General features: G+C 45.6%; 1 protein-coding gene across 3 annotated transcripts in view; it reads right to left on the bottom strand.

Moving 5' to 3' along the window:
- Positions 1-26,615, bottom strand: part of KIAA0232 (KIAA0232 ortholog) — a 71,459-nt gene that overhangs the window by 21,811 nt on the left and 23,033 nt on the right. For all 3 annotated transcript variants that reach the window (XM_054708231.1, XM_054708222.1, XM_054708236.1), the window contains 3 exons: positions 25,398-25,885; positions 8,132-8,269; positions 671-737 (listed from right to left, as the gene is read on the bottom strand). In XM_054708231.1, coding sequence (XP_054564206.1) covers positions 671-737; positions 8,132-8,269; positions 25,398-25,625 — 433 coding nt within the window. In that variant the 5' untranslated portion in view covers positions 25,626-25,885. The remainder of the gene's footprint in view (positions 1-670; positions 738-8,131; positions 8,270-25,397; positions 25,886-26,615) is intronic.

The raw sequence follows: 26,615 nt of genomic DNA, 5'->3' as shown, positions 1-26,615 counted from the left end.
CTAATGCTAATCTCAACAGAAAATTCTTAATCACAATTCGCAACCCGTCACTTAGCATCTAGATGGCCGAGGGCTGTTCCCACTAGAACAGAATCAAAGGGCTAGTCCCTTAGCTTAGCGCAAGACCCTGCCAGGAATTAATCACAAGCCAACCAACCACGCCCTTAACAGGAAGGTCAAGACTTGGTGGGCAGCAAAATGAGCATGAGGAGGACCAGGAAAATAAAGGTGCTTAATCTTAGTATGGGCTTACAGAAAAGTGGGGAAAAGACGTGATGAGGGCTCATGAGTCCAAATGGCTTATTGAGGTGGTCAAGCCTGCCTTCCCCGCAAAATTCAAGAGTCAAAGCAGAAGTTCTTCCAGAGCTGCGGCACTCAGTGTTGACACCTAATTAACAAGCCTTGGTGTCAGCAGGGAGGTGTGAGCAGGGCACAGGAGGGAAGAGAAGTGCTGCTGCTCTCTCCCAGGGCACCTGCGGCCGTGCCCTCAGCAGCAGGGGTCTCCCTTCAGGTGACAGCGGAGGGCTGTCCCACGCGGCCTGGAGACACGCTGAACACAGACTCTCCACCGCTGTGGTTCCTGCTGGCTCCATCCTAAGGCCTCCCCTCCGCCCCCGCCCCGTCCTGGTGACCACTGCGCCTGCGCAGACAGGCCTGGGGCAGCGCTCACCTTGCTGGCTCTGCAGGTCCTTCAGGCGGGAGCAGAGCTCCTCCACCAACGTCTCGATCCCAGAGCTCTGTGTGGGAACAAAACTCACATTCATTTGCTGCCGGGTATGTAGAAACCAGGTATTTGTCTTCTTTTGCTTTAATATGAAGGTTTTATAAAGAAATTAATTTTCCATGTTTCAAAAGAAATACATTATCGATATTTAAATGAACACAAAAGTTTAAACATTATACATCTGTAGACCCAATTTAATATTCATATTTTACTAATTAAGTATATTCAATGGCACTTACTGAAAAAAATCACTGTCTTCCCAGGGGCATAGCATCTTGCTGATGGGGCAGCCTAAGGACCCACGTGCCCTCCGCACAGCTGAACGTCACCATCCTATTCACTGCCTACGTCACAGGGTTTTGTGCTAAATTCGTATGAAGAAAAACCGCAGCCCTGGCCAGCGGGCTCCCCCCACATACCAGAGGGCTTGGTTTCTGGTCAGGGCACATACCCAGGTTGTGGGTTCATCCCCGACTGGGGCGTGTGAGGGAGCAACCAACTGGTGTTTCTCTCCCCCTTCCTCTCTTTAAAATCAATTTCAAAAGAAAAAGGAAACACGTCAGTCATTTAAAAAAGAAAAATCACAAAAAGTTCATCTGAGTCCTTGAGGAGCTCATGGTCTGAAGAAAAGAAGGTGGTTTTTCTTTCCGAAACGAGCCCTCATGACTGACGAGGAGCAGCAGAGAGCAGGCCGGCCCGGGCGGCCCGGCCCGTTTTCCTTTCAGGGTCACGGGCAAGACACCAGTCCCTGTGCAGAAACAGGGTGAATGGGAGGAGGGGATGGGGAGGGTAAGAATAAGAGCCAACTTTACAGAAAAATGAATGTTGCAAACAGGCACAAGCAAATAACCTTTTACTTATGTAAACTTTTAAACTTTAAAATTCTCTCTTTCTCTCTAGAGGAAAGAAAATCTTTCGCCATATACAAGGAAAGGGAATGTATTTTGTAGAACCTTGTCCTTATGCCGTGGACGGCACTGAGTCTCCCTAGGTGGGCAGCACCGAACAGGTGCACAGGACCGCTCCCCTTTGCCCGCCTGGGCCTGCAGGGGCTAAGAATAGAACTTCGCCCCACTGACTTCACTCAGAATGACTCAGCACAAGTTTTACAGACACCCTAAGCAAGAAACACGGGCGTTACACAGTGTGAGCAGTTTAAGCAGCAAGATTACATGAAAACAGTTAATTGTAACGATGATAATTACATTCTATCCACATCAGTTCACAGCTTTCACTAGGGAGACGAGACGGAGGGAGACTGGGAAATGGGCCAAAAGAGAATTATTCTTTCCTTAAACCACTCTTACAGCCCATGGCAGCTCTTAGTCATAAACACGCTCCTCCTACACAATGCCACTGGAAAGACTGCTTACCATAATGTTCAAGGTGGGATGAGGATGGCCGTTTTATTCCACTTCCTCCAGATCATGAACCTAACCCCAGCGTCAGCTGACACGCGCGCTGCTGCAGGCGGCTCTGTACACAGGCCTATGTCACTGTTTCTGAAGCCAGTGCCAGTCCCAGGGCAGAGCACCGAGCCTCGGGCGTCGCCTCCGCCTCTGCCTTCAGCACCAAGGCTGCTGGCTGTCTAACAGTCTGCATGCTACAACCTTCACACAACCAGGGACTAGATATTCTTTCTCATGCTTGTCTTCTCCACACACCTGTCATTTAGTTGTCCTGGATAGTAATACAACACAGAAGTATATATACTTGCTCTCATTGTTTAATAGCAAAGAAACAATGAACTTACTGCTTAACTCTGTGCCTAAAAACAAGCTCTAGCCCTCGCTGGTTTGGCTCACTGGATAGAACATCGGCCTGCAGACTGAAGGGTCCTGGGTTCGATTCCAGTCAAGGGCACAGGCCTGGGTTGCAGGCTCGATCCCCAGTGAGGCATATGCAGGAAGCAGCTGATCAATGATTCTCTCTCATCAATGATATTTCTATCTCTCTCTCCCCTCTCCCTAACTCTCTGAAATCAATGAAAATATATTTTAAAAAAAGAAAAAGCAAGCTTGACCCACCAGGCGTCTGTTTCCTGTCCTTGACCATCACAGCATCCCACGTGTGTGTGCATGTTAATCAATCGACCCCTGGGCTATCGTATTAGCCAGTGAGAAGCAAAAAGAGCAGCGTCCCCTCCCATCCGGGCAGGTGCTCCAAACTGTCCGTTTGGAGCTGCCAATGAGAAACTTTATTTGCTTTCCCAATTATAATATAAACTATTACATAACCTTAAAAATTACACTTTAATAGTATACCACATCCACAGGGCATTCAAGAATGCGAGAGTGACCTCAGAGGAATGGCGGCGTGAGAGAGCCCTTGGCCTCCCCTATTGAAATGTCAACAAGTCAATCAACTATAATTCAACAGAGAAATCCCTGCTCAACACAGAAGCACGCCTGAGAGACGCGTGCATGGGAACATCTGAAGGTGGGCACCCGGGAAAAACCAGGAGGAACGCGCAGGCGGCCGCAGACAGCCCGGCAGCCTGGAGCTCGCGGCCCGGAGGAACGGAGCGCTGCACAGGCAGCCCAGCAGGGCGAGCTGCGCGGGAGTGAACAGTGTCTGAGCAGCAGACGCCTGACAGGGCACAGGGCTCTGCCGTGCGGCTCTCCACGCCGTGTTTCAAACAGAAACAGACCACAGAGCCCTGCCGCTGCTTCTACTCCCAACCCTCGCCTCCCGCTGTCCTTGGAGCTGGGTCCCGGAGCGTGTTCTCTGTAAACCAGGAGCTGATGCAGGCGAACTGCACTTTCCCTCTGACTGATGCCCAGGAGGGGTGCTTGGGCACCATGGAGGTCAGGGGTCGCCATTACAGGGAAGGTAAAACAAACCCCACCAAGCAGAGTGTCTTGGGGAAGCTGTGGAGGTTAAGAGGAGGTCACAGAGTAAAAAATCTTGCGATTCAGCACCATCTACTGGAAAGCAGTAGAAAGACCTCTTCGTCAATACAGACAGAAAAGCAAAGAACCTAAGCAAAGCAGAACCAAACACCATGAACAACCACAGTAACAAGGAGGATCGGAAAGAAAATGAAAACTCCCCAGAAAGCAAGCTGGAACACATGGAAATGTGTGATATACATGACAGAGATTTCAAGATGGCAGTTCTGAAAATACTCAACAATTCGAGAAAATACAGACAGGCAATTCAATGCACTCAGAAAGCAGATCAATGAACAAAAGGAGTACTTTACTAAAGAGATTAAAACTTAACAAGAACCAATCAGAAATCTCAGAAATGAAGCATGCAATTAAAGAGATTAAGAGTGAACTACTGAGACTAGAAAACAGAGCCAACCAGATGGAGGAAAGAATTAGTGATATTGAAGACAGTAATCTAGAAATGACGCAGAGGGAAGAAGAGAGAGAGACCTGGACATAAAGAAAAATGAAAGAGCTCTACAAGAACTATCTGACTTCATCAGAAAAAGCAACGTTAGAATTATAGGAATTCTGGAGAAGGAAGAGGGAGCATGGAATGGAGAGCCTATTCAAACAATGGTGGGTGAGAACTTCCCAAACCTATGGAAAGAATCAAAGCCTCGAATCCAAGAAGCAAACAGAACACCTAGTTACCTCAGTCCAAAGAGGCTCTCTCCAAGGCACTTGGTATTAAAGCTGCCAAAAATTAATGAAAAAGGAGGAATTCTCAAAGCAGCCAGGGAAAAAGAAGGAAGTGATCTACAAAGAAAAACCTATCAGAATTTCATCCGACTTCTCAGCAGAAACCCTACAAGCCAGAAGAGAGTGGAACCAAATATTCAAACGTCAGAAAGAGAGAAATTACCAGCCACGAATAATATATCCAGCAAAATTATCCTTTAAATGTGGATAAAGACATTCTCAGACATAGACATACAGAAGCTGAGGGATTTTATCACCAGAAAACCTCCATTACAGGAAATATTCAAGGGAGTTATTCTACCTAAAATAAAGAACATAAGATCACAACACTACGAATAACATCACCAAAAAACTTACAGCATAAACAGGAATAATTTGTGGCAACAAAAACATAAAAGGGGAGGGGATAAAAATCTGAATTGGCAAAGGAAGATGAAGATGCACTCAAAAGAAAAAGAACACCACGGTACTATACACAACTTTATTTCCTATAAACATAATGGTAACCACACAAAAATCCCCACACCAGGTCACACAGCTTAAAAAAAAGAGGAAACAACCCGGCCGGCATGGCTGGTGGTTGAACGTTGACCTCTGATCTAGGAGGTCTTGGTTCAATTCCCAGTCAGGGCACATGCCTGGCTTGTGGGGCGTGCAGGAGGCAGCTGATCAAAGATTCTCTCTCATCATTGATGTTTCTATCTCTCTGTCCCTCTTCCTTTTTTCTGAAACAATTATATATATATATATATATAGAGAGAGAGAGAGAGAGAGAGAGATAGAGAGAGGGAGAGAGAGAGAGAGGGAGGGGGGGGGGAGGAAACAGAAGGAGGAAGTATGGAATACTACCAAACAAAAACAACAGACGTAAACACAAAGGAGCCTTAGCTGGTGTGGCTCAGTGGACAGAGCATCGGCCTGCAGACTGAAGAGTCCCGGGTTCGATTCCAGTCAAGGGCACATGCCTGGGCTTGATCCCCAGTAGGGAGCGTGCAGGAGGCAGCCAATCAATGATTCTCTCATATTGATGTTTCTCTCTCTCTCCCCCCCTCTCCTTTCCTCTCTGAAATCAATAAAAATATATTAAAAAACAAAACAAAAAACCACAAAGTAAAATACTAAGGTATTGGTGTGTGAACAGATAAATCATTCAATGAAACAGAATATAAAATACAGGGAAAAATTATACCCATTTTTAGTGAGAACATGCTGGAGGTGGAAAAAATGCTAAGATTCTACCACTTAACTCAAGAACTGCTTTTTCGCCCGGCCAGCGTGGCTCAGCGGTTGAGCGGCTCAGTGGTTGAGCGTCGACCTATGAACCAGGAGGTCAGGGTTTGATTCCCCGTCAGGGCACATGCCCGGGTTGCGGGCTCGATCCCCAGTGTAGGGTGTGCGGGAGGCAGCCGATCCATGATTCTCTCTCATCATGGATGTTTCTCTCTCTCTCCTTCCTCTCTGAAATCAATAAAATATATTAAAAAAAAAAAAAAAAAAGAATTGCTTTTTCTAACTCTCCATTAACTTTTGCATTATAAAGGTATCGTACACTACCTCAAAGGTAAAGCAAAATAATTTTTAAGTAATTATGATAGAGATTGCATCATACAGTGAGTAATAAAACAAGAATTCATAGTACTAATTTTAAATAGATGATTATATTCTAAAATTACTTTGTTATTTCAGAATGTTGAAGGCCATGAGAAGTATTTTATATGAAACAAGTGGTCCGGTGCACGAAATTTGTGCACATTAAAAGGGAATTAATTAGAGGAATATTTTAATATTGCTATTTACCCTTTCTCTATAGTAAAAGTGTAAGAGATTAAAGAAAATTAGTAAAATGTATATGAAAATTTTCCTTCTGTCAGAGTCTGGGACTCTGAGTCGTGGGACTCAGAGTCAAGTCCCCGCCCACCCGCACGTGCCTCGAAATCACTTGAGACCCAGACCCTGCCAGTCCCACCCCCATTAGGCGAGATCCAGAATCGGCCGGCCCCACCCCCATCAAGCCCCGCTGGGTGGGGGGCGCAGCCTCAGGTCCCCCAGCGCACGCTGGGCAGCGGGGGGCGCGCTTTCAGGTCCCCTGTCAAGCTCCGCCGGCGGGGGGGCGCGGCCTCAGGTCCCCCGCCCCAGCCCAGCACCACGCAGCCTCAGGTCCCTACTGATGGCTCGTTATGGGAACCCTGCTCTGCTGTGGGCACAGCCATCTTGTGATGGCATGAGCGTTAATTTGCATATTACCTCTTTATTATATGGGATGTTAAAAGACTAATAAAATAATCATAATATTTTCTAATATACAAACAAAAATTTATAAATCAGAAGCAAATACAGTGTTTTTAAAATGTTAGAGAACTGTTATTCCACTTCTAGAAATACATACAAAAGAAATGATATAGCCCTGGCCGGGTGGCTCAGTTGGTTAGAGCATCATCCCGTGCACTAAAATGTTGCTGGATCGATCCCTAGTCAGGGCGTATATGGGAGACAATTGATCAATGTTTCTCTCTCACATAGATGTTTCTTTCTCTTTCTCTTAAAGCAAAAAAGCATATCCTCGCCCTAGCTGGTTTGGCTCAGTGGATAGAGCATCAACCTGTGGACTGAAGGGTCCCTGGATTCAATTCTGGTCAAGGGCACATGCCCAGGCTGCAGGTTTGATCCCCAGGAGGGGGCATGCAGGAGGCAGCTGATTAAAGATGCTTCTTAAGGATGTTTCTATCTATCCCTCTCCCCTCCTCTCTAAAAATCAGTAATATATTCAAAAAAAAAAATAAATATATATATATATATATGGCCCTAGCCGGCTTGGCTCAGTGGATAGTGCGTCAGCCTGTAGACTGAAGGGTCGCGGGTTCGATTCCGGTAAAGGGCATATGCCTGGGTTGTGGGCTCAATCCCCAATGGGGGCATGCAAGAGGCAGCCGATCAATGATTCTCTCTCATCATTGATGTTTCTATCTCTTTCTCCCTCTCTCTTCCTCTCTGAAATCAACAAAAATATATCAGAAAATATATATATACTAGAGGCCCGGTGCACAAAATTTGTGCACTTGTGGGGGTCCCTCAGCCCGGCCTGTGCCCTCTTGCAGTCTGGGAGCGGGCCTAAGCCAGCAGTCAGACATCCTTAGCGCTGCTGCAAAGGCGGGAAAGGCTCCCGCCACCGCTGCTGTGCTCGCCAGCCATGAGCCCAACTCAGGGCTTCTGGCTGAGTGGCACGCCCCCTGTGGGAGTGCACTGACCACCAGGGGGCAGTTCCTGCAGTGAGCATCTGTCCCCTGGTGGTCAGTGTGCATCATAGCGACTGGTTGTTCCACCGCTTGGTTGATTTGCATATTAGCCTTTTATTATATAAGAAGATATCCTTGGATAAAAAAATTTTTGAAAAAGAAATAATATAAACCAAGGAAAAAGTCACACATGAAAATATCCTGGAGAGCATAACAACAACAACAAAATCAAGAGTAAGCTAAATATCCAGCAATAAAAAGTGTATTATATTGCTGTTGGAGTATTATTTCATGAAATATAACTTAGACACTAAAAGGAATAAAGATATATATTAACAAGATGTTCTATATGTTAAATGGAGAAAAGAATATAAAATTTTTGTGTATACTCTAATTACAATGATACATATAAAAGAATAGATTATATAAATACCATAAAGAAAAAAGTAATAATGTTTATGTTACATGGTAAGATAACAAGTAGATAGTTTTTCTAAGGTTTGAGTCAGGATGTTATACTTGTAAACTTTTAAACCTACTTCATCGGATGCAGATCGAAGACACTGGACAGCAGCCTGTTTTTTCATCTCTTCCAGAGTTAGATCTGAGCACTTCTTCTTACTCTTTCCCCATTTCTTGTAAGCTCCTTTTTCCCAGCCCAGGAAGATGTCATTCTCCTAAAGTAAGATTGGACAAGTTTCAATGACCAAGCATAAATAACAAGCTCCATACACTATTTCGCACATACTTACACATACATCCCCTACTAAGCATATTAGTTCATAAACTGGTACACACTAACCAAGTGACCACAGAACACTACCAATCAGAACACTTCAGGATGACCCACTGGTTTGGTATCTACGCCTGAGATTACTGGTTACTTATGATTTATTATTTATGATCTTACTAAATCTGACCCACATATTTATAGCAAATGCTAATAAACAACTCAGACATGCTATATCATAAAAGGCTAATATGCAAATTGTCCCCTCAACCAGGAGTTCGACCAGGGGGCAGAGCCAGCCCGCCAACTGCCCACGACCCCCACCCCGGCCGACCTCCCCCGCATCGGGGCGGGCTGGCCAGACCCCACCAGTGCACAAATTCGTGCACCGAGCCTCTAGTTTGTATATAAATTCAAGTATTACTTAAATTTTAGTATGAGTCCAAAACTACATACACAATTAAGTGTCCTCTCTTCTATAATTCCCACTCTTCAATAGTGAGTGCTCAGGATTTAACAGTTAAATGGTTAAATCCCTATTTCTATATCTTGTAGTCTAAAAAAAAAACAGCCCTGGCGGTTGTACTCAGTGATTAGAGCATCGCCTGAGGACTGAAAGGTCTCAGATTTGATTCCTGGTCAAAGCATGTGCTTGAGTTGTGGGTCTGATCCCTGGTCAGGTTGTGTGCAGGAGGCAACCATGTGAAGTGTCTTTCTCATATGGATGTTCTTTTCTCTCTCCCCCTCCCTCTCTCCCTTTCACTCTCTCTAAAAATCAATGGGGAAAAAATATATCTTCCAGTGAGGATTAACAACAAAAAACAGATACAAAATATTTTGTTCGTATTTAAAGTTTATTTTTCCCTCTATCTTTATGCCCATTACAAGAAGCTGAAGAAAATCTGAAGAGTAGGAAGAAAGCAGGCAAATCACCCATGACCTACCGCCAGTGAACACTACAACAACCTGGTCTCTTCACCGGGTCTTTTCTTATGCTTTAAAACACAGAGGTGAATTCACACTGTTAGTATAATTTTAATTGGATTGAACTTATTATAGTGTGAACATTACCCCCATGTTACTACAAATTCTTTGGGGCTACATAATATTCCAAGATGTTAGGTTTACTTAGCTATTTCCTTAGACTGGGACTGTCAAAATTTAATATTTTTAATCGATTTGCTTTGTTTTGTCTTTTGTTGTTGATATTAATCCTCACCTGAGGATATTTTCCCACCGATTTTTAGAGAGAGTGTAAGGGGTAAAGGAGGGAGTGGAGGAGGGAGGGAGGGAGGAGGTGGAGGGAGCGGGGAGAGAGGTGGGAGAACAGACATCAATGGGAAAGAGACACATAGACTGGCTGCCTCCCCCATGCGCCCAACCAGGGCTGGGGATCGAACCAGCACCCCAGGTACGTGCCCTTGACCAGGATTCAAACTCTCAACCCTCTGGTTCTCAGGCCGATGCTCTAACCACTTATCAACAGCCAGGGCTGTTCTGTCTTTTTAAAAGCTTTTATTTGATAAATTATGAGTAAAACCAGTGGAGAGACAAGGGAAAAAAAGATAGGAGAGACACACAATGTCAAAATTAAGAATATTGCCGAAACCGGTTTGGCTCAGTGGATAGAGCGTCGGCCTGCGGACTCAAGGGTCCCAGGTTCGATTCCGGTCAAGGGCATGTACCTTTGTTGCGGGCACATCCCCAGTAGGGGGTGTGCAGGAGGCAGCTGATCGATGTTTCTCTCTCGTCGATGTTTCTAACTCTCTATCCCTCTCCCTTCCTCTCTGTAAAAAATCGAAAAAATATATTAAAAAAAAAATTAAGAATATTATCTAGAAGAGGACTTGGCCTCCAGGGCCCTGAGGAAATAGATATAAATGAATGAGATGGAATAAAGGAAAAGCATAACAATTCATTCAAAAGACCTTTTAAGATCAAATAATATACCAGCAACTGTCTAAACCAGGTTTTCCTTTAAACAATACAACTACTTTGATGCCACCAGATGAGAGTGCTAGAAGGTCCATCCTTCCTCCCCACTCACCAGAATTAGCGCCCTTTTACCCAATTTCTTAGGCATGTTTGCAGGGTTAACGACCTGAAAACCATCTTTTCTGGCTGAGTGGTGTCTATTCCATTTTCCAAGGGAAAATGTGTGTGAGGGCCAAGGAAGAACCATCAGTATATTTCCATCTGACGTGTTCGCGGGGCTGCACCTGAAACCTGCGATTCTTATCAATGATATCTTCTGGAGATAGGGCTTGGCCTTCACAGGAACAGAGGACCGAACCGTAACCATGGAGATTCCACGCTTCTGAAGGCAGGGGAACTGTTAGAGTTTTCTGTTGTTCATAGTGCATAAAACATGGTAGAGAAGTTATTTGTGTAATTATTCAAAGCAGGAATCCTTTCTGTTTGAGCTCTGAGACTGGCTTTCTCTTTACTGAGCCTTATAACCATACGAGAGGCTCAATGCACGAAATTCGTCCAAGAGTAGGCCTTCCTTCCCTCAGCTGCCGGCACCGGCTTCCCTCTGGTACCCGGGACCTGGCCTTCCATCCAGCAACTGGGACCCGGTTTTCCCTCTGGCTGCCAGCAGGCACCTGGGACCTGGGCTTCCCTCGCAGTCCCGGCTTCGTCTGGAAGGTCGTCTGGACTAATTAGCATGTTATGCTTTTATTATTATAGATTTCTCTACTGAAGCTATATTATAGCCCAGCAGAGGTAGCACACATTCAAAGGTCCTAATAGTTTTGTGGGTTTTTTTTAACATTTTTATTGATTTCAAGAGGAAGGGAGAGGGAGAGAGAAACATCAATATGAGAATCACTGATCAGCTGCCTCCGGCACGCCTCCCCCGCCCCCAAAATTCACATGGACACGCGGTCAGTTCTTCTGGAGGGCAGCCTGACAACACAGACCAAACATCTCAAATATGCATATTTTAAAAAATCTTTATTGCTGAGAGTATTACAGATGTTCCCCTTCCCCCTCCCCATTACTCCTCTACACCTGGTTCCCATCCCATCCCAAGCCTTCCCCACCCTATTGTCTGTGTCCACAGGTAATGCATAAATGCATGTAAGATCTCTGGTTAATCTTTTCCAACCCCTCGACCCCCCTGCCCTCTGAGATTTGTTAGTCTGTTCCATGTTTCCATGCCGCTGATTCTATTTTATTATTCAGTTTATTTTGTTCATTAGATTTCTTGTTAGTTTATTTTGATTTTTAGATTCAACTGTTGATAGATATTGTTTATTGCAACTTGTTCGTATTTTTTATCTATTTTTTTCTTCTTCTCCTTCTCCATCTCCTTCTTCCTGTTCCTCTTCTTAAAGAATACCCATCATCATTTCATGTAATACTGGTTTGGTGGTGATGAACTCCTTTAGCTTTTTCTTGTCTGTGAAGCTCTTTATCTGACCCTCAATTCTAAAGGAGAGCTTTGCTGGGTAGAGTAATCTTGGTTGCAGGTCCTGGCTGTTCATCGCTGTGAGTATTTCTTGCCACTCCCTCCTGTGGCACCAGGGATTACGAGAATGCACACAAGCTAGTCCCTGCCTGCCAGAGCCCCAGGGTCCAGTGTGGGATAAAGACCTGGGAGCAACAACGATGCATGGCTGCTGCTGGTGGGAAGGCTGTGGGAAGCACTCGGAAAACAAAAGAGGCGCACTGCTCCTTGGCTTGGTTTAAGCAAGGCTTCCTGCAGAAGGAAGGGTCAGGGAAGCGGCGTCTGAAAGAGGAGCTGGGACTGGAAGGAGGGGAGTAACCGGCAGAAGCAATGAGCTGAAGCCAGGGCTAGCACACTTTTTCTCCAAAGGCAAAATAGTAAATACTTTAAACTTCATGGGCCAAGAGGATAAATCAAGGGGATAATGAGGTACTTTTACCAAAAAGAGAGAAATTAAATTTTCACATTTACTGATAGAATTCAAAATATAATTCAGTACATTTTTTGTAACACTGGTCTGCTAATGAGAAAAATGAAATTCTTTTTGGGGTAAATAACAGTTGCTAAATCAGGGCTCCAAGTTAGTGTTCTCTATCATCAAAATCAATTACAAATGTTCACCTGTTAATGCTCATTTTTTAAATAATAGCTTTATTGACATATACTTTATATACTATCCAATTTACTCTTTTAAGTGTATTTATTCAGTGGTTTTTAGAATAATTCTCAGGGTTATGCAACAACCACCACCATCTAAGTTTAGAACATTCTCACCGTCCCACAAGGAAACCCTGCACCCACTAGCAGCACTTCCCATTACTCTCCTGAGTCACTGGTAACTATTAATCCGCAGTCTCTTTGGACTGTCTATTCTGGACATGTCATATACATGGATCATACAATGTATGTCCTTTTGTGTCTGGCTTCTTTCACTTAGTGTGATGTTTTGAAGACACATCCATGTTGTGGCATATGTCAGTACTTCATTTCCTTTTATGACTGAACTAGAGGCCCAGTGCATGAAATTCTTGCACAGGTAGGGTCCCTAGGCCTGGCCAGCGATCAGGGCTGATCTGTGGAGCGACCGGTGGGGCCCCTGCTGGCACCCACAATGGCCAGCCTGGCGCTGGCCCCGCCCTCACCCCCCGCTGCCACCTCAGGTCACCTTTCTCTGCGAGGCGACCAGCGGGGCCCCCACTGGCACCTGCCTTGGCTGGCCTGGGGCCTGCAGGCTGGGGGCAGCTCCTGTGTTGAATGTCTGCCCCCTGGTGGTCAGTGCGCATCATAGCGACCGGTCGTTCCACCAGTTGTTCCACCATTCGGATGATTTGCATATTAGGCTTTTATTATATAGGATAATATTCCATTGCATGGATGTACCACATTTTGTTTATCCACTCATCCACTGATGGACATTTGGGTTGTTCCCTCTTGGATGTCATGAATAATACTGCTATAAATGTTCATATACAAGTTTTTGTATGGACATCTACTTTCAATTCTCTAACTGCTGGGTCACATGGTAACTACGCTCAACCTTTTGAAGAACTGCCAGGCTACTTTTCAAAGCAGCTACACTATTTTACAATTTACATACCTGCAAGGTATGAGGGTTCCAATTTCTCTACGCCCTACGTCCTCACCAACATTTGTTAGTGGGTGTGAAATGGTATGTCACCATGGATGTGATTTCCCCAAGAACTAATGATGTTCAGCATCTTCTCATAACTTTGTTGGCCCTTTAGACACATAGCTATTCAAATCTTCTGCCCGTTTCAGAACTGTCTGTTCTGAATGCACATCTCTCATCAACTCTGTGACCGGCAAATAGCCTCCAACTCCGCGGCTGTCTCTCCTTTTCCTGATGGTGCCCTAGGAAACACACGAGTTTCTCACTGTGATAAAACCTAACGTGTCGCCGTCTTCCTTGGCTGCTTGTGCTTTGGGCCACACCTAAGAGACCACTGCTTACTCTAAGTCATGAAGATTTACTCTATGTTTTCTCCTCAGGTTTATAGTTTTAGCTCTTACACTTCGGTCTACCGTCCATTTTGGGCTAATATTTGTATGCAGCATGAGGCAGGAATCCCACTTCATTCTTTCGCATGTGGCTCCCCTGCTGTCCCAGCACCTTGTGCTGAAAGACTGTTCTTTCCCCATTGAACGGTTTTGCTGGGAACCAGCTAACCATAAATATAAAGATTTCTAGATTCTCCGTACCAAACTGTCTTGATTACTGGAGCTTTGTAGTAAGTTTTGAAATTGGGAAGTGTGAGTCCTCCAACTTTGTTCTTTTTCAAGATTTTTTAGGCCATTCTGAATCCCTTGCATTTCCATATGAATTTTAGGATCCGTTTGCCAATTTCTACAACAAAGGCAGCTGAAATTATGATAGACTGTGTGGAATCTGCAGGTCGTTGGGAGAGTACTGCTATCTGAACACTATTACACCTTCTGATCATGAACGTGGGGTGTTTTTCAACTTGTTAGGTCTTCTTTGATTTCTTTCAATGACACTTTATATTTTTAAAGTGCAAATCTTACACATTTTTTGTTAAATTTATTCCCAAGTATTTTAATTTTTTTACACTATTGTTAGCACTGACCACCAGGGGGCAGATGCTCAGTGCAGGAGCTGCCCCCAGCCCGCAGGCCCTAGGCCAGCCAAGGCCAGTGCCAGCGAGGGCCCCCAAATCGCCCCACCAGTCGTCCCACAGAGGGAGGCAACTGGTGGCAGCAGCGGAGGGCAGGGCCGGCAAGCGGGCAGTGGCCAGCAGGGGCCCCCGGTCGCCCCACCAGTCGCTCCTCAGAACAGCCCTGATTGCCAGCCAGGCCTAGGGACCCTACCCGTGCACGAATTTCGTGCACCAGGCATCTAGTATGTCAATAAGAGATATTTTTAGTTCTTCCTTACTTAACTGCCTGTTAATGCTGATTTATCATAAGACTTTATGTATTTCATCTTTGAAAATGTCTTCACGTAAATATACTGCCAAATTACTGATATTAATCCCCAGGCATGAGTTTGACTGAACACAGTAATTCTTAGAAGGCTTTTATAAAACTCTGTTGGGTTCTTCTCCTGATAGTTGTCTTTTAGCAGGCCATTATATTGCAGATGCATCATTCCCAAGCTAACGTTAGGGGGAAGCATCTCAGCTGAAGTTAAACAGGTTCTGAGACGCGGACGCTGCCTTTGCACTGTGCCAAGGTGTGAACATGAGACTGGAATTGCAGTTTGAGCTTGAACAACACACCGCCTCAGGTCTGTGTGGGAATGTGGGTTCTGCTTCTTGTTTTAACTTTTTTTTTAACTTTTGACAGAAAATGTATAATGCCACTTATTTGTGATTCAAACAATGTTATCTGTTAGAATTACTTTACTACATTATGAATTTTGGATATAAGTGCTCTTTTGCCTTGTAATTTTAGGTTGGCTTCATTAGAAACATCAAGTTTATAGCAAAATCTACACAAAAAATAGATATACTTTCTGCATTATGCTCTTTCCACTTATTTGAGAGCTCCTTCACCCTACTTTTTTCTGGCTTCATGTACTATGTGAATGTATTATCATTTACTTAATCAATAGCATTGAACAAATAAACAGATCTTAAAAAGAACACAGTATTTTTTAAAAAGGGTCCACGTGTTTCTATTTTACCATTTTCAGTCTGTCTCTTGTGCTGTACTCATTAAAACATAAACATAAAATTAGACATGTGCCAAATGTTTTCCCAGTAAAATCAAATATGACTTCTCAAAGTCATAATCTCAAAGATAGAGTACAAATGCTAAGTACCAAAACTTCGAAGACACGGCTGAAGAACTTCTCAACAGGGGAATCTGCCGGTCTATTTCAGACACTACTGCAAGGTAACATAAGGCTACAGTCTTGATTGACTTTCCCTGCTGTCTTCTATCAAAAAGGAAACGGAACTGGAGGAAGAAAAAGAACACGACATTCTGGAATACAGCTGGTACAGTGACGTCTGCTGTTCGCCACTTAGCATCCACCCCCGCCTCCCACACCTTCCTGTTAGCAGCATCCTGAAAAACTAAAACCATGATGTGTCTGAATGGGACAAAAGCCATTCCGTCTTTGAGTCCCAACGGGCTTAAAACAAATCAGCGTGTTTCATCCCTTTAATTCAAGATTGGTACAGAGAGAGGCACGTGACCAATCAGAAATAAGCAAACAATAATTTAAAAGTTTTACTGCTGAGAATGTAGGGAACACATCCTTCAGACAGTGTGTGGGGGGGAAATATGTTGTACTCATTGTCATTTTGTCCTCTATTCCCAGGCAGCTGGTTGCAAAACCCACCGACAGAGGGAGGCAGACAGAGGTAGGGCACAAGCCCCAGATGGCACCATGAAGCTCAGACTAGAACCAGCTGGGGCCAGCTCTACTTCGGAACTTTTAGTTATGAGACTTCTTTCCCCAACGTAAGCCAATTTACTCTATCCAGCAAAGCTATCATTTAGAACCGGAGGACATATAAAGAGCTTCCCAAACAAGAAAAAGCTAAAGGAGTTCATTACCACTAAGCCAGTATTACATAAAATGTTGAAGAGTGTTCTTTAAGGAGAGGAAGAAGAAGGGGGAAGAAATAAAAAACATGAAAAATAAAATGGCAATAAATACATATCTATGAACAAATGAATCTAAAAACCAAAATAAAAGAAAAAGCAGAACAGAAACAGACTCATAGATACAGAGGGCAGACTAATGGTTGCCACATGGGAAGAGAGTTGGGGGATGGGTGGAAAAGTGAAGGGATTAAGAAGTACAAATTGGTAGTGACAGAATAGTCATGGGAATGTAAAATACAGCATACGGAATATAGTCAATAATATTGTAGTAACCATGTATGGTGTCAGATGGGAACTAGATTTATTGGAATGATCAGTTAGTAAGTTACTAGTATATAATGGCTAATCATTGGGGTGTACACCTGAAAATAACCTAATATTGTATGTCAAATGTAATTGAAAAAGAAATTTAAAAAGAGGACACTACAAATAGTGAAAAGGAAATCCACAAAATGGGAGAAAGTATCTGCATATTATATCTGATAATGGGTTAATATCCAGAATACATAGAGAACGCCTAAAACTCAACAACAGAAAAACAACAACCAGATTTTAAAAATGGGCAAAGACTTAAAAAAACAGTTTTCCAAAGAAGATATACAAAGGCCAATAAATGCACAAAAAGATGCTCAATATCACTAATCATTAGGAAAAATGAAAATCAAAGCTATAAAGAGCCACCACTTCACACCAATCAGAGTAACAGGTACTGGCCAGGGTATGGAGAAACTGGAACCCTGTGCACCATCGGTGGAGATATACAATGGAGCAGTGCTGGCAGTTCCTCAAAAAGTTAAAAATGGAATTACCATATAACCTGCAATTCTACTACCGGGTATATACCCCCCAAAATTGAAAAAAGGGTCTCAAAATTTGTACACCACGCATGTCAAACTCAAAGGCTAACACGGGCCAAATAAACAAGGTTTATGTGGGCTGCAAAAAAACAAAAGCTTCAATTTTCATAGAAACGTAGGTTTATTTAGATAGAGACATGCTGAATACAAAGAGCTGAAATAAATGAGTAATTGTTAACATAAAATAATAGAACAGTTTAATAAAAATTAATATTGTTTTCTTGAACATTAACTTACCAGACTGCATAAATTAATAACTGTACAAATTAATAAGCGTCATGCAAATAAACCTATTTTTCTTGTTCTCTGAAAGTGAAATATTTCCTCTTGTGCACACCAAACAGGTCAGTACAAGACTAATGACGTGGCCATCGGCTGCTAAAATATTCGCTGCTGGTATTAGTGGAGAGAAATGGTGCGCCTGCGCGTAAGGCACGTAAGGGAAATGAATGCAACTCGATGATAGTGATCAGTCATTATTAAATGGTGTAGTTCGTTATTAATAATTATGTATAACAGGATATTGTAAAAATTAGGTTACGAAATTTTTATTAAAACGTTTCTTACATGCCGTTACATTGGCTGGGCCGCAAAAACATTCGTGTGGGCGGCATGCGGCCCGCGCGCTGCGAGTTGACATGCTTGTACACTATGTTCACAGCAGCATTATTCACAAAAGAATAGCTAAAACGGAGAAGAAACCCGTGTCCATTGATGGATGGATGGATAAGCAAAATGTGGCATATCCATACAATGGAATGAAATTCAGCCTTAAAAAGAGAAGAAATTCTGACACATGCTACAATAAGGATGAACCTTACCACTCAGTGAAATTAAGCCAGCCACAAAAAGACAAATACGAGATCATTCCACTGATATGAGGAACGAAGAGTGGTCAGATCATTAAGACAGAAAGTATAATAGTGGTGGCCAAGAGCAGGGGAAGAAGAGAGTAGGAAATTTGTTTAATGGGGACAGTTTTTTATATTCACAAGATGAAGAGTGATGGGATGGATGGTGGTGATGCTTTCACAACATTTATGAATGTATTTAATGCCACTACACTGCACATTTAAAAATGGTTAAGATGGCCCGGCCGGTGTGACTCAGTGGTTAAGCATTGACCTATGAACCAGGAGGTCACAGTTCGATGCCTGGCCAGGGCACATGTCCGGGCTGTGGGCTCGATCCCCAGTGTGGGACGTGCAGGAGGCAGCCAATCAATGATTCTCTCTCATCACTGATGTTTCTATCTCTCTCTCCCTCTCACTTCCTCTCTGAAATCAACAAAAATGTATTTATAAAAATAACTGGTGGACAATTCATCAAAGAAAAAATGAGTACGTTTTAACTTCATTAAAATACAAACTGCTCTTTGAACAACAATGTCAAGTGGATTAGAAGAAAAGCCACAGGCTGGGAAAAACATTTGCAAGAGACACATCTGATAAGACTGTTATCCAAAATATACAAAAAAACTCTTAAGCACTCAGCAATAAGAAAACAACCTGACACTGACCTCAACAGACACTTGAGTGAAGCAGCTTCAGAGATGCCCTGAGCTGGGAAGAGCTGTGCATGTCATCAGGGACCTGCACGTGAGAACAGTGCAGCACTGCACACCGCTCAGAACGGCCAGAATCTGGGCCACTGACAGCACCAGGCGCCGTGAGGACGTGGAGCAGCAGGGAGGCTCTCCCGCGTGGGAGTCTGGGCTTGCAGCAGGGCGTGGAGCGGGCAGCTTCGGGAGAAGGCAGCTTCCAATGGGCACTGCTGCGAGGGAAGGCCCCAGATCAAGCGGCCACTGAACCAGCCTTACCCCCTTGAAAGTGCAGGTTTTTACACCAACAAATGCGCCAAAAGTTACTGTGTGACCCTGGGCAGGTGACTTAGCCACTATCTGTAAGCACCTCCGCCTAGGAACTGGAGGTGACGGTGAGGGCTGAGTCCCTGCACACGTGAAGTGAGTGCAGACTCCTGGCTGGCACACAGCACGTGACACGCACACCGCACGTGACACGAACAAGGTCATTTTACTATTCCCCCGTTTTAGCCGGATGGGACCGAGCCACGGGGTCTGTCGTAATCACAGGCTCCTGATGCGTGAAGACTTCCCGATGCTGAGAACACTACCATATAGAGACTAAAAAAACTTATATAATAAAGAGGTAATATGCAAATTGACCCTCACGCCCTTACATTACAAGATGGCCGTCCCCACGTTGTTGCAAGATGGCCTGCAGGGGAGGGAAGTTGGGGGCGACCAGGCCAGCAGGGGAGGGCAGTTGGGGGTGATCGAGCTGGTAAGGGAGCAGTTAGGTGGCAATCATGCTGGCAGGGGAGCGGTTAGGTGGCAATCAGGCTGGCAGGGGAGCGGTTAGGGGGCTATCAGGCTGGCAGGCAGAGTGGTTAGGGGCAATCAGGCAGTCAGGCAGGCGAGTGGTTAGGAGCCAGCAGTCCCGGATTGTGAGAGGATGTCCAACTGCCCCCAAGGGGTCCCAAATTGGAGAGGGTGCAGGCTGAGCTGAGGGACACCGCCCCCCACCCCCCCCCCCCCGCAGTGCACAAGTTTTGTGTACCAGGCCTCTAGTATTTTAATAAACTCTCAGATGGTGGTCTCAGTCAGGGAAAAAGGAAAACTAAGACTCTGGGTTACAAGAAGGTGAGAGGAGCCCTCTTCCTCTCGGGACAGAGGATGGGACGGGCGGGATCCTCAGCCCAACACAGCCTCCCACAGGGAAGCTGACATCCACCCTCAGGGTTTCACTAGCTTCCCTTTTAGCCATCCTATATAATCCTATATAATAAAGAACTAATGTGCTAATTAGACCGGATGGAGGAATGACCTTCCGGAACAACCTTCCTGAACGTCCAGGGGTGGTGGACGGGGCCACGAGGCAGCCAGGGCTGCAAGGGCTGAGCCCCTTACATGAATTGCATGCATCAGGCCTCTAGTATTTAAGCAAGACTACACAATGATTGCAAACAAGGGAGCACAAGTCTGTTTTAAGAGTACAGGGCAGGCTCACTGGCCAGCCCCCGGTAAGGCAGCTGCCGCATCATTCACGTGTGCTCTGTGGGGCTCCACTCGTAATTCACCTGAGAGCTGAGAGGACACAGGAGCTTCCCACCTCTAACAACCACACCCTTCCCAAACGTGCCTTCACAAGTGTTTGTAGGTCCTCCATCAACAATTATCCACACTAATAAAAAAAAGATGCAAAGTGACCATACCTTCTCAACGCCCACCAGCCAATCAGGAGGAGTATGCAAATTAACCCAACAAAGATGGCGGGTTAATTTGTGTACACAGGCATCAAGTGGCCAGGGGCGGGGCAGGATGCAGGCGTTCCGCACCGCCCCAGCCATTCCAGTCCTCTGGGCAGCATGGGAAGGCAGAAAGGAGGCTCTAGGCCGGAGCGAAAAGGCAACTCTGGCCAGAGTGAAGGTGGTGCCAGCAGCCAGGGGAAGAAAGACCCATTCTTGCACGAGTCTTCGTGCATCGGGCCTCTAGTTTGTTTTATATGAGAACAAACAAGAACAAAAGTCTCTCATATAAAAGTGGGCACGTGATGTGGGTGTGCCTCCGACAGATGAGCCTCTCATGGGCATTCCCATAGGAGTGAGCGAGGAAAGCAGCGCCTGCCTTCATGGCGGAGGACACAGCATGTGAGCGCCAGTGCGGGGGGGATGGGGGGGGGGGTGGCCGCTGGCGGTCCCTATGTGATGGCACCTGGTTTAAAAAGATGAAGGCCTGGCAGGAGAGCGCCAACCACTGCATGTGGCGGGAGAGCTGTTAGGAAACCCACCGTTTTGCAACCACAAAGCAACCACCGAGGTAGGTGGGATCCCCAATGGAGGGTGAAACTCAGTCAGCCTCTCCCAGTCCCAGGGCCACTGGGGGGAGGCGGGCCTGCAAGGAGGGAAGCGGCTGCAGAGCACACTGCAGCACTCAGCAATGCTCCTGCGTGAGCTGTAAGCTGACTGCCAACGGAGAACCCAAAGTACGGGATGCTCCAAAAATGTCAGTCACCAGAGACAAAGGGAAGAGGAGGAACCACTCCGGTTAAAGGAGAGGTGCCACTGAGGCTGTGTGTCGTCTCAAACGGGATCCTAGATGAGGGGAAAATGACAACGAAGGACACTGTTGGTGTGAGAATAAACAAGTAATCTTTTCTGTGAAAGAAGGGAGTTTAGGCAGCTGCCATGTTGGCTCACGTGACTTCACAGCCACCCTTTTGGCTCCAGTTACTTGGCAGCTTCCCTGGGGGCTGCCATTTTGAAAAGGCAAAGGTCAACCCCTCCCTTTAAATTAGCCAATCACGTAAGACTGGGAGCCTAAGCTCCAATCAAGAGTGAGGGACAGATACGTGGCCAGGAATTAAAGCCCGTGCCTGCGCTCAGTGTGCGTGCTGCCGGACTCCGTGCTGGTGCACACCTGCTGCTGGAGCAAAGGTACTGCCTTGCTGTCTGGCTCCCGAGAATGCTTTGTGCTCTACCAGGACCCCTGACTTGGGGGACTCGCCTTATTTCTAACACTGGGACAACTGATAAAAACGGAACATTGACAGTATATTAGATAAGAATGTGGTGATGTTAATTTTCTTGTATTTTATCATTGTACTACGACTAAGAGAAAGTCCAATTGTAAGAAGAGTATGCTTATTTAGGAGAAGTGGGCATCAAGGAAAGGAGAGAAAGACAGCAAAAGCAGAAAAAGTTAGCTGACTGAGTGAAGCTACATCACAGTCCTTTGTACTGGTGTTGCAATTCTCCCAATGTTTGAAATTATTTCTCAAGAAGTTTTAATTTTTTTCAAAAAAGAACATGTGATTTATGCCCATAAGACTTTTATCTCCTGGTAAAGACAATACATGTAATAACTTTAATGTGAAGAGCTCTGCAGTAGAAATATGACCAAGTTTGAAAGATGACACTTTTCCTTAGGAATTATCAGAAAAGGGTTCCTAGAGAAAAGTGACGTGGGCCTTACAGAATGTATTAGGAAGTAGTTAATATATCATCTTAAAATGAATTCCTGATTATCTGAGAGTACATTTACTGGAGGATGGCAATCATGACCAGAAGAAAAAAGGAAAAGAAGAAAAGAGTGTGTGGAAGTCAAACTACCGGGACACATTAGAAGGCGGCTGTTTTCGAGAATTACAGTCATCAGCCAACGCCACTGGATTGCAGCCCTGCTCAGAGGTTGGCCTTAGTTACTCAGCCCCCACCAGGACCATGTCCGATCAGCCTCACTTCCTATCTAACCATCCTGGGCAGCTGAGACCAAAGTCATGTTCAAAGTCTGCTTCTCAGAACTCAAGAGCTCTTTGAGGGTCTAAGAATGGGAAAAACAATAGATTAACAGGGCAGGTGAGGCCAGTAGCTGACGTAATGGCCTTAAAATTGGCCATTTTCAAGTTCAGGTTCAACTAATTCAAGAACTGGGTATGTGGGTGGGGGAAGATGTGATGAAAGGAGCACCCAAAAGTGGAGTCATCTGCCGGTGTGTCTCAGTGGCTGAGCGTCAACCATGAACCCAATTGAGGCACACGTCCGGTTGCGGCTCAATCCCCAGTAGGAGCATGCAGGAGGCAGCCAACTGATGTTTCTCTCTCTCTGTCCCTTTCCCTCTAAAATCAATAAGAACATATTTTAAAAGAAAAACAAACAAAAGTGGAGTCACCTGACCTCCAGCTGAGGGTCTAGACCCCCGGAAGCCTGACCGAGAGCCCAGGAAAGGTGGCACCCTTCCTTGTCCACAATAGCTGGCGAACGTGACTGCTAGCTGGGCTGAAGGCCCTTCCCTTCCCATCCTCCTGTCAGAGGTTTCCCTCGCCTCCTCGCCCTAACTCTCTTTGAAGAAACAAGGAGCACATCATCCCCTCCAGTCATGGACAAGTAATGGAGGTGCTGACTGACTCTTAGGTCACCTCTAATTAAAACAAGGATCACTTGCATTTGCATGGGGCCTGGCACTCCCGCCCTGGGCTAAACTGAAGAGGTGTTTAGGGGTCTTCTACCTCCCTGTGGATTCCCCTTGTAACTCCAGGATGTCCTGTTTCCTAAAGACGAACCAGAACTGAACCAGAACCCTGGAAGGAGGAGCAAACACAGCCGGGCACCGAGAGCAGCGCTGACCTCTGATTCCAAGCCCCCACTAATAAGAAAACTGGAGGACTCACAGACACATCTCATCAGAGATGTGTTCAACTATAATCTTAACAGCAGGCCTATGTTTTATGCCCTTTTTGATGTCCTATAGCACCTAGTACATAAATACTTTGTGCTAACAAATTTATTGGCTATTTATTAAATATTTTAGACTGATATTAATATACTAGAGGCCCGGTGCATGAAATTCATGCACTGGGCAAGGGGATGGAGAGGAGAGGGGTGTCCCTCAGCCTGGCCTGTGCCCTCTCACAATCCGGGACCCCTTGGGGAATGTCCGCCTGCTGGCTTAAGCCTGATCCCCCTAGGGCCGTGGTCAGCAAACTGCGGCTCACGAGCTACATGTGGCTCTTTGGCCCCTTGAGTGTGGCTCTTCCACAAAATACCACAGCCTGGGTGAGTCTATTTTGAAGAAGTGGCATTAGGAGAAGTTTAAGTTTAAAAAATTTGGCTCTCAAAAGAAATTTCAATGGTTGTACTGTTGATATTTGGCTCTGCTGACTAATGAGTTTGCCGACCACTGCCCTAGGGATCAGACCTAAGCCGGCAGTCAGACATCCCTCTCGCAGTCCGGGACCCCTCGCTCCTTACCACCTGCCTGCACGGAGGCAGGAGAGGCTCCTGCCACCACCGCTGTGCTCACCAGCCATGAGCCCAGCTTCTGGCTGAGCGGCACTGCCCCTGTGGGAGCACACTGACCATCAGGGGGCAGCTCCTGCATTGAGCGTCTGCCCCTGGTTGTCAGTGCACATCATAGCGACCGGTCGTTCCACCGTTTGGTCGATTTGCACATTAGGGTTTTATTATATAGGACAATTCCAAGAGTACATGATTTTTGAGTTAAGAGAAATAGCCTCCTTATTTCTGGAAATAAAAATTTTTCCATGTTTATAGATTTAACATTTTACTTTGAAGTATATTTTACATTTACTAGAAAAATAATGGAAAATTATAGAACCTTGGTATCCTTATACAAAATTTTGACCAAAATAACACATTTCTAATTATCCGATATAATAAAAGGGTAATATGCAAATTGTCCCCTTGACCAGAAGTTTGACCGGAGTTCAACCCCGCCAACCGCGCATGGCCCCTCCCCCTGGCCGGCCCCACCCCCATCAGCCATCCGCCATCCCGATTGGGGGTGGGGCCAGCTGGACCTCACCCGTGCACGAATCTGTGCTCTGGGCCTCTAGTTAGGTTATAAGTCAATCCCCTGGAAACTCTACTTGACCTAATGCTTTCCAGACAAGGCAGCGGGCCCGGCCAGTGCGGTGAGTCCAGCTGGGAAGGGTGAGGAGCCCAGAGGGACACAGGTCAAGCACACTGAACCCTGCATCTGAGGGACTGAGGCTCTTGTGTTAAGAACATGGTTTAAAACAACAGAAACTGCCCCCAAACACTGCGTTTTGAGTGACGTGTATGTAGAAGTCACCCAGAGCCGTGCCTGCTGGCAGTGACTCCACCTGCCTCTGGGCCGACCTCCCTCTCAGGAGCTCCTCCGGGAAACGGAGACTGATGAGACTTTCCTCAAGAACCTGGGTTTGGCTGCTTCCTCACTTTGAGCTCAGCACGTCAGTCAAACAAGATGTGGTAACGGCCAATCACCAGGGGATACACAGTGACGATGGCAAAGCCCTGTGCTTAGCAAACGTAAGTCTGCTGACCGGGAACACTCTCTGATGGATAAGCCGCCGCACACCCTTCTTGCAGGTAACGCACGGCACTGCGCTGTGGAGAGCGAGGCAGATAACAGGCAATGACTGACATGTCCGGACGAGCAGCAGCAAACCCTGGAGCAGGCCCTCAGAGGCCGGGGTCGTCGGACTGCCACCCGTCTGCGACCCGGTGGTTCTGGGACTCGGCTCCAGGCTGAAGTCCGGGGCCCCGCCAGTCACACCCCGCTCCAGAGTATGCGAGCGCCCTTTGAAGAGAAACACCAGCGTGCACACAGTCATGGATTTCCACACGACACTCAGAGGGGCACGTACCTGTTCCTGCAGGTCGTAGTCATAGCTGTCATGCAGCAGGAGACTGAGGACATACCGCGTGTAGATCATGGCATCGATGCCACATTTCTCCAGCTCCTGTCCCAGCCAGGTCTGCACTGGACCCAAAGCATGCAGCAGAGACATTTCAGAGACAGATACGGGGCCTGGGAAAGAGCCGGAGGAGCCTTCAGGTGGTAAACCATCCACAACTGCACAGACGGGGCGCATGAATTCAGGTGGCAGACTTCCTTAGAGCGCAAAGCATTTTCCGCAGCTGACGTGCTGTTGGTGTCAGAGGGGTTCACTCCGGGAGAGGGGAGAGAGGCGGGACGTGCGGGGTGAGCATTGGTCTGGCTGGCAGTCAGCGTCTAGCCCAGAACTCCCCTCTGCAGGCGGAACCAGGGCGTCAGCATCCCGACAGCATACAAGCAGGTGGGATGCTCTCCTTTAACTTCCCATGGAGGCCGAATGTGAGTCTGTGGCAGAACCTACAAGCACGAGAGAGAGAAAGGTATGCATTACGTAGACATGTAAATTAAGTTACTGATCTTTTGAAAATATCCAAATGAACTGTTCCTCTTTATTAAAACACCTTTGGTATCTTAGAACACTGATTTTTTTATTGCTATCATCTTTGACATTTTAGCTAAATGGCATTTTAAACTTTAAAAATTTTAATATCTTTTAAAACTCAGAAATTTATATTCTTGTGCTTGTGCTCCATTAGACTCATGTTTATTTTGCTATTTCGAGAACTAGTCAAAAATTCTGTTCATATGTAATACTGAAAGAATTTATCTGGTAACAAACCACTCGTCATTTTTAAGTATAACAAAAAATGAGCAGCTGAATAGTAACGTCACTGAAATACTGATAAAGAGAATTAGTTCTTTAAATTTAAACTTTACCACAAATAATCCATTATTTTCTATGGCTAAAGAATTTGGATTTGCTTGTCACTTATTAAACTAAAGTGAGCCTGGCCAGAATACTTTTTATAAAGCATAATCTCTCTCTGACGTGGCACATACGTATTATTTGTGGAAGGTTTTCTCAATTTACTTGTGGGGCCCAAATATAAAATGTGGGTTAAAATCCACAGGATTAGGCACCTGCCCCGCTGGCTTGGCTCAGTGGCTGAGCATCAACCCATGAACCAGCAGGTCACAGTTCAATTCCTGATCAGGGCACATGCCCGGATTGCAGGATCGATCCCTA

The sequence above is a fragment of the Eptesicus fuscus genome, chromosome 2 (assembly GCF_027574615.1).
Source record: "Eptesicus fuscus isolate TK198812 chromosome 2, DD_ASM_mEF_20220401, whole genome shotgun sequence".
NCBI classification, from domain to species: domain Eukaryota; kingdom Metazoa; phylum Chordata; class Mammalia; order Chiroptera; family Vespertilionidae; genus Eptesicus; species Eptesicus fuscus.
This window is presented reverse-complemented; position numbering and strand designations above follow the sequence as displayed.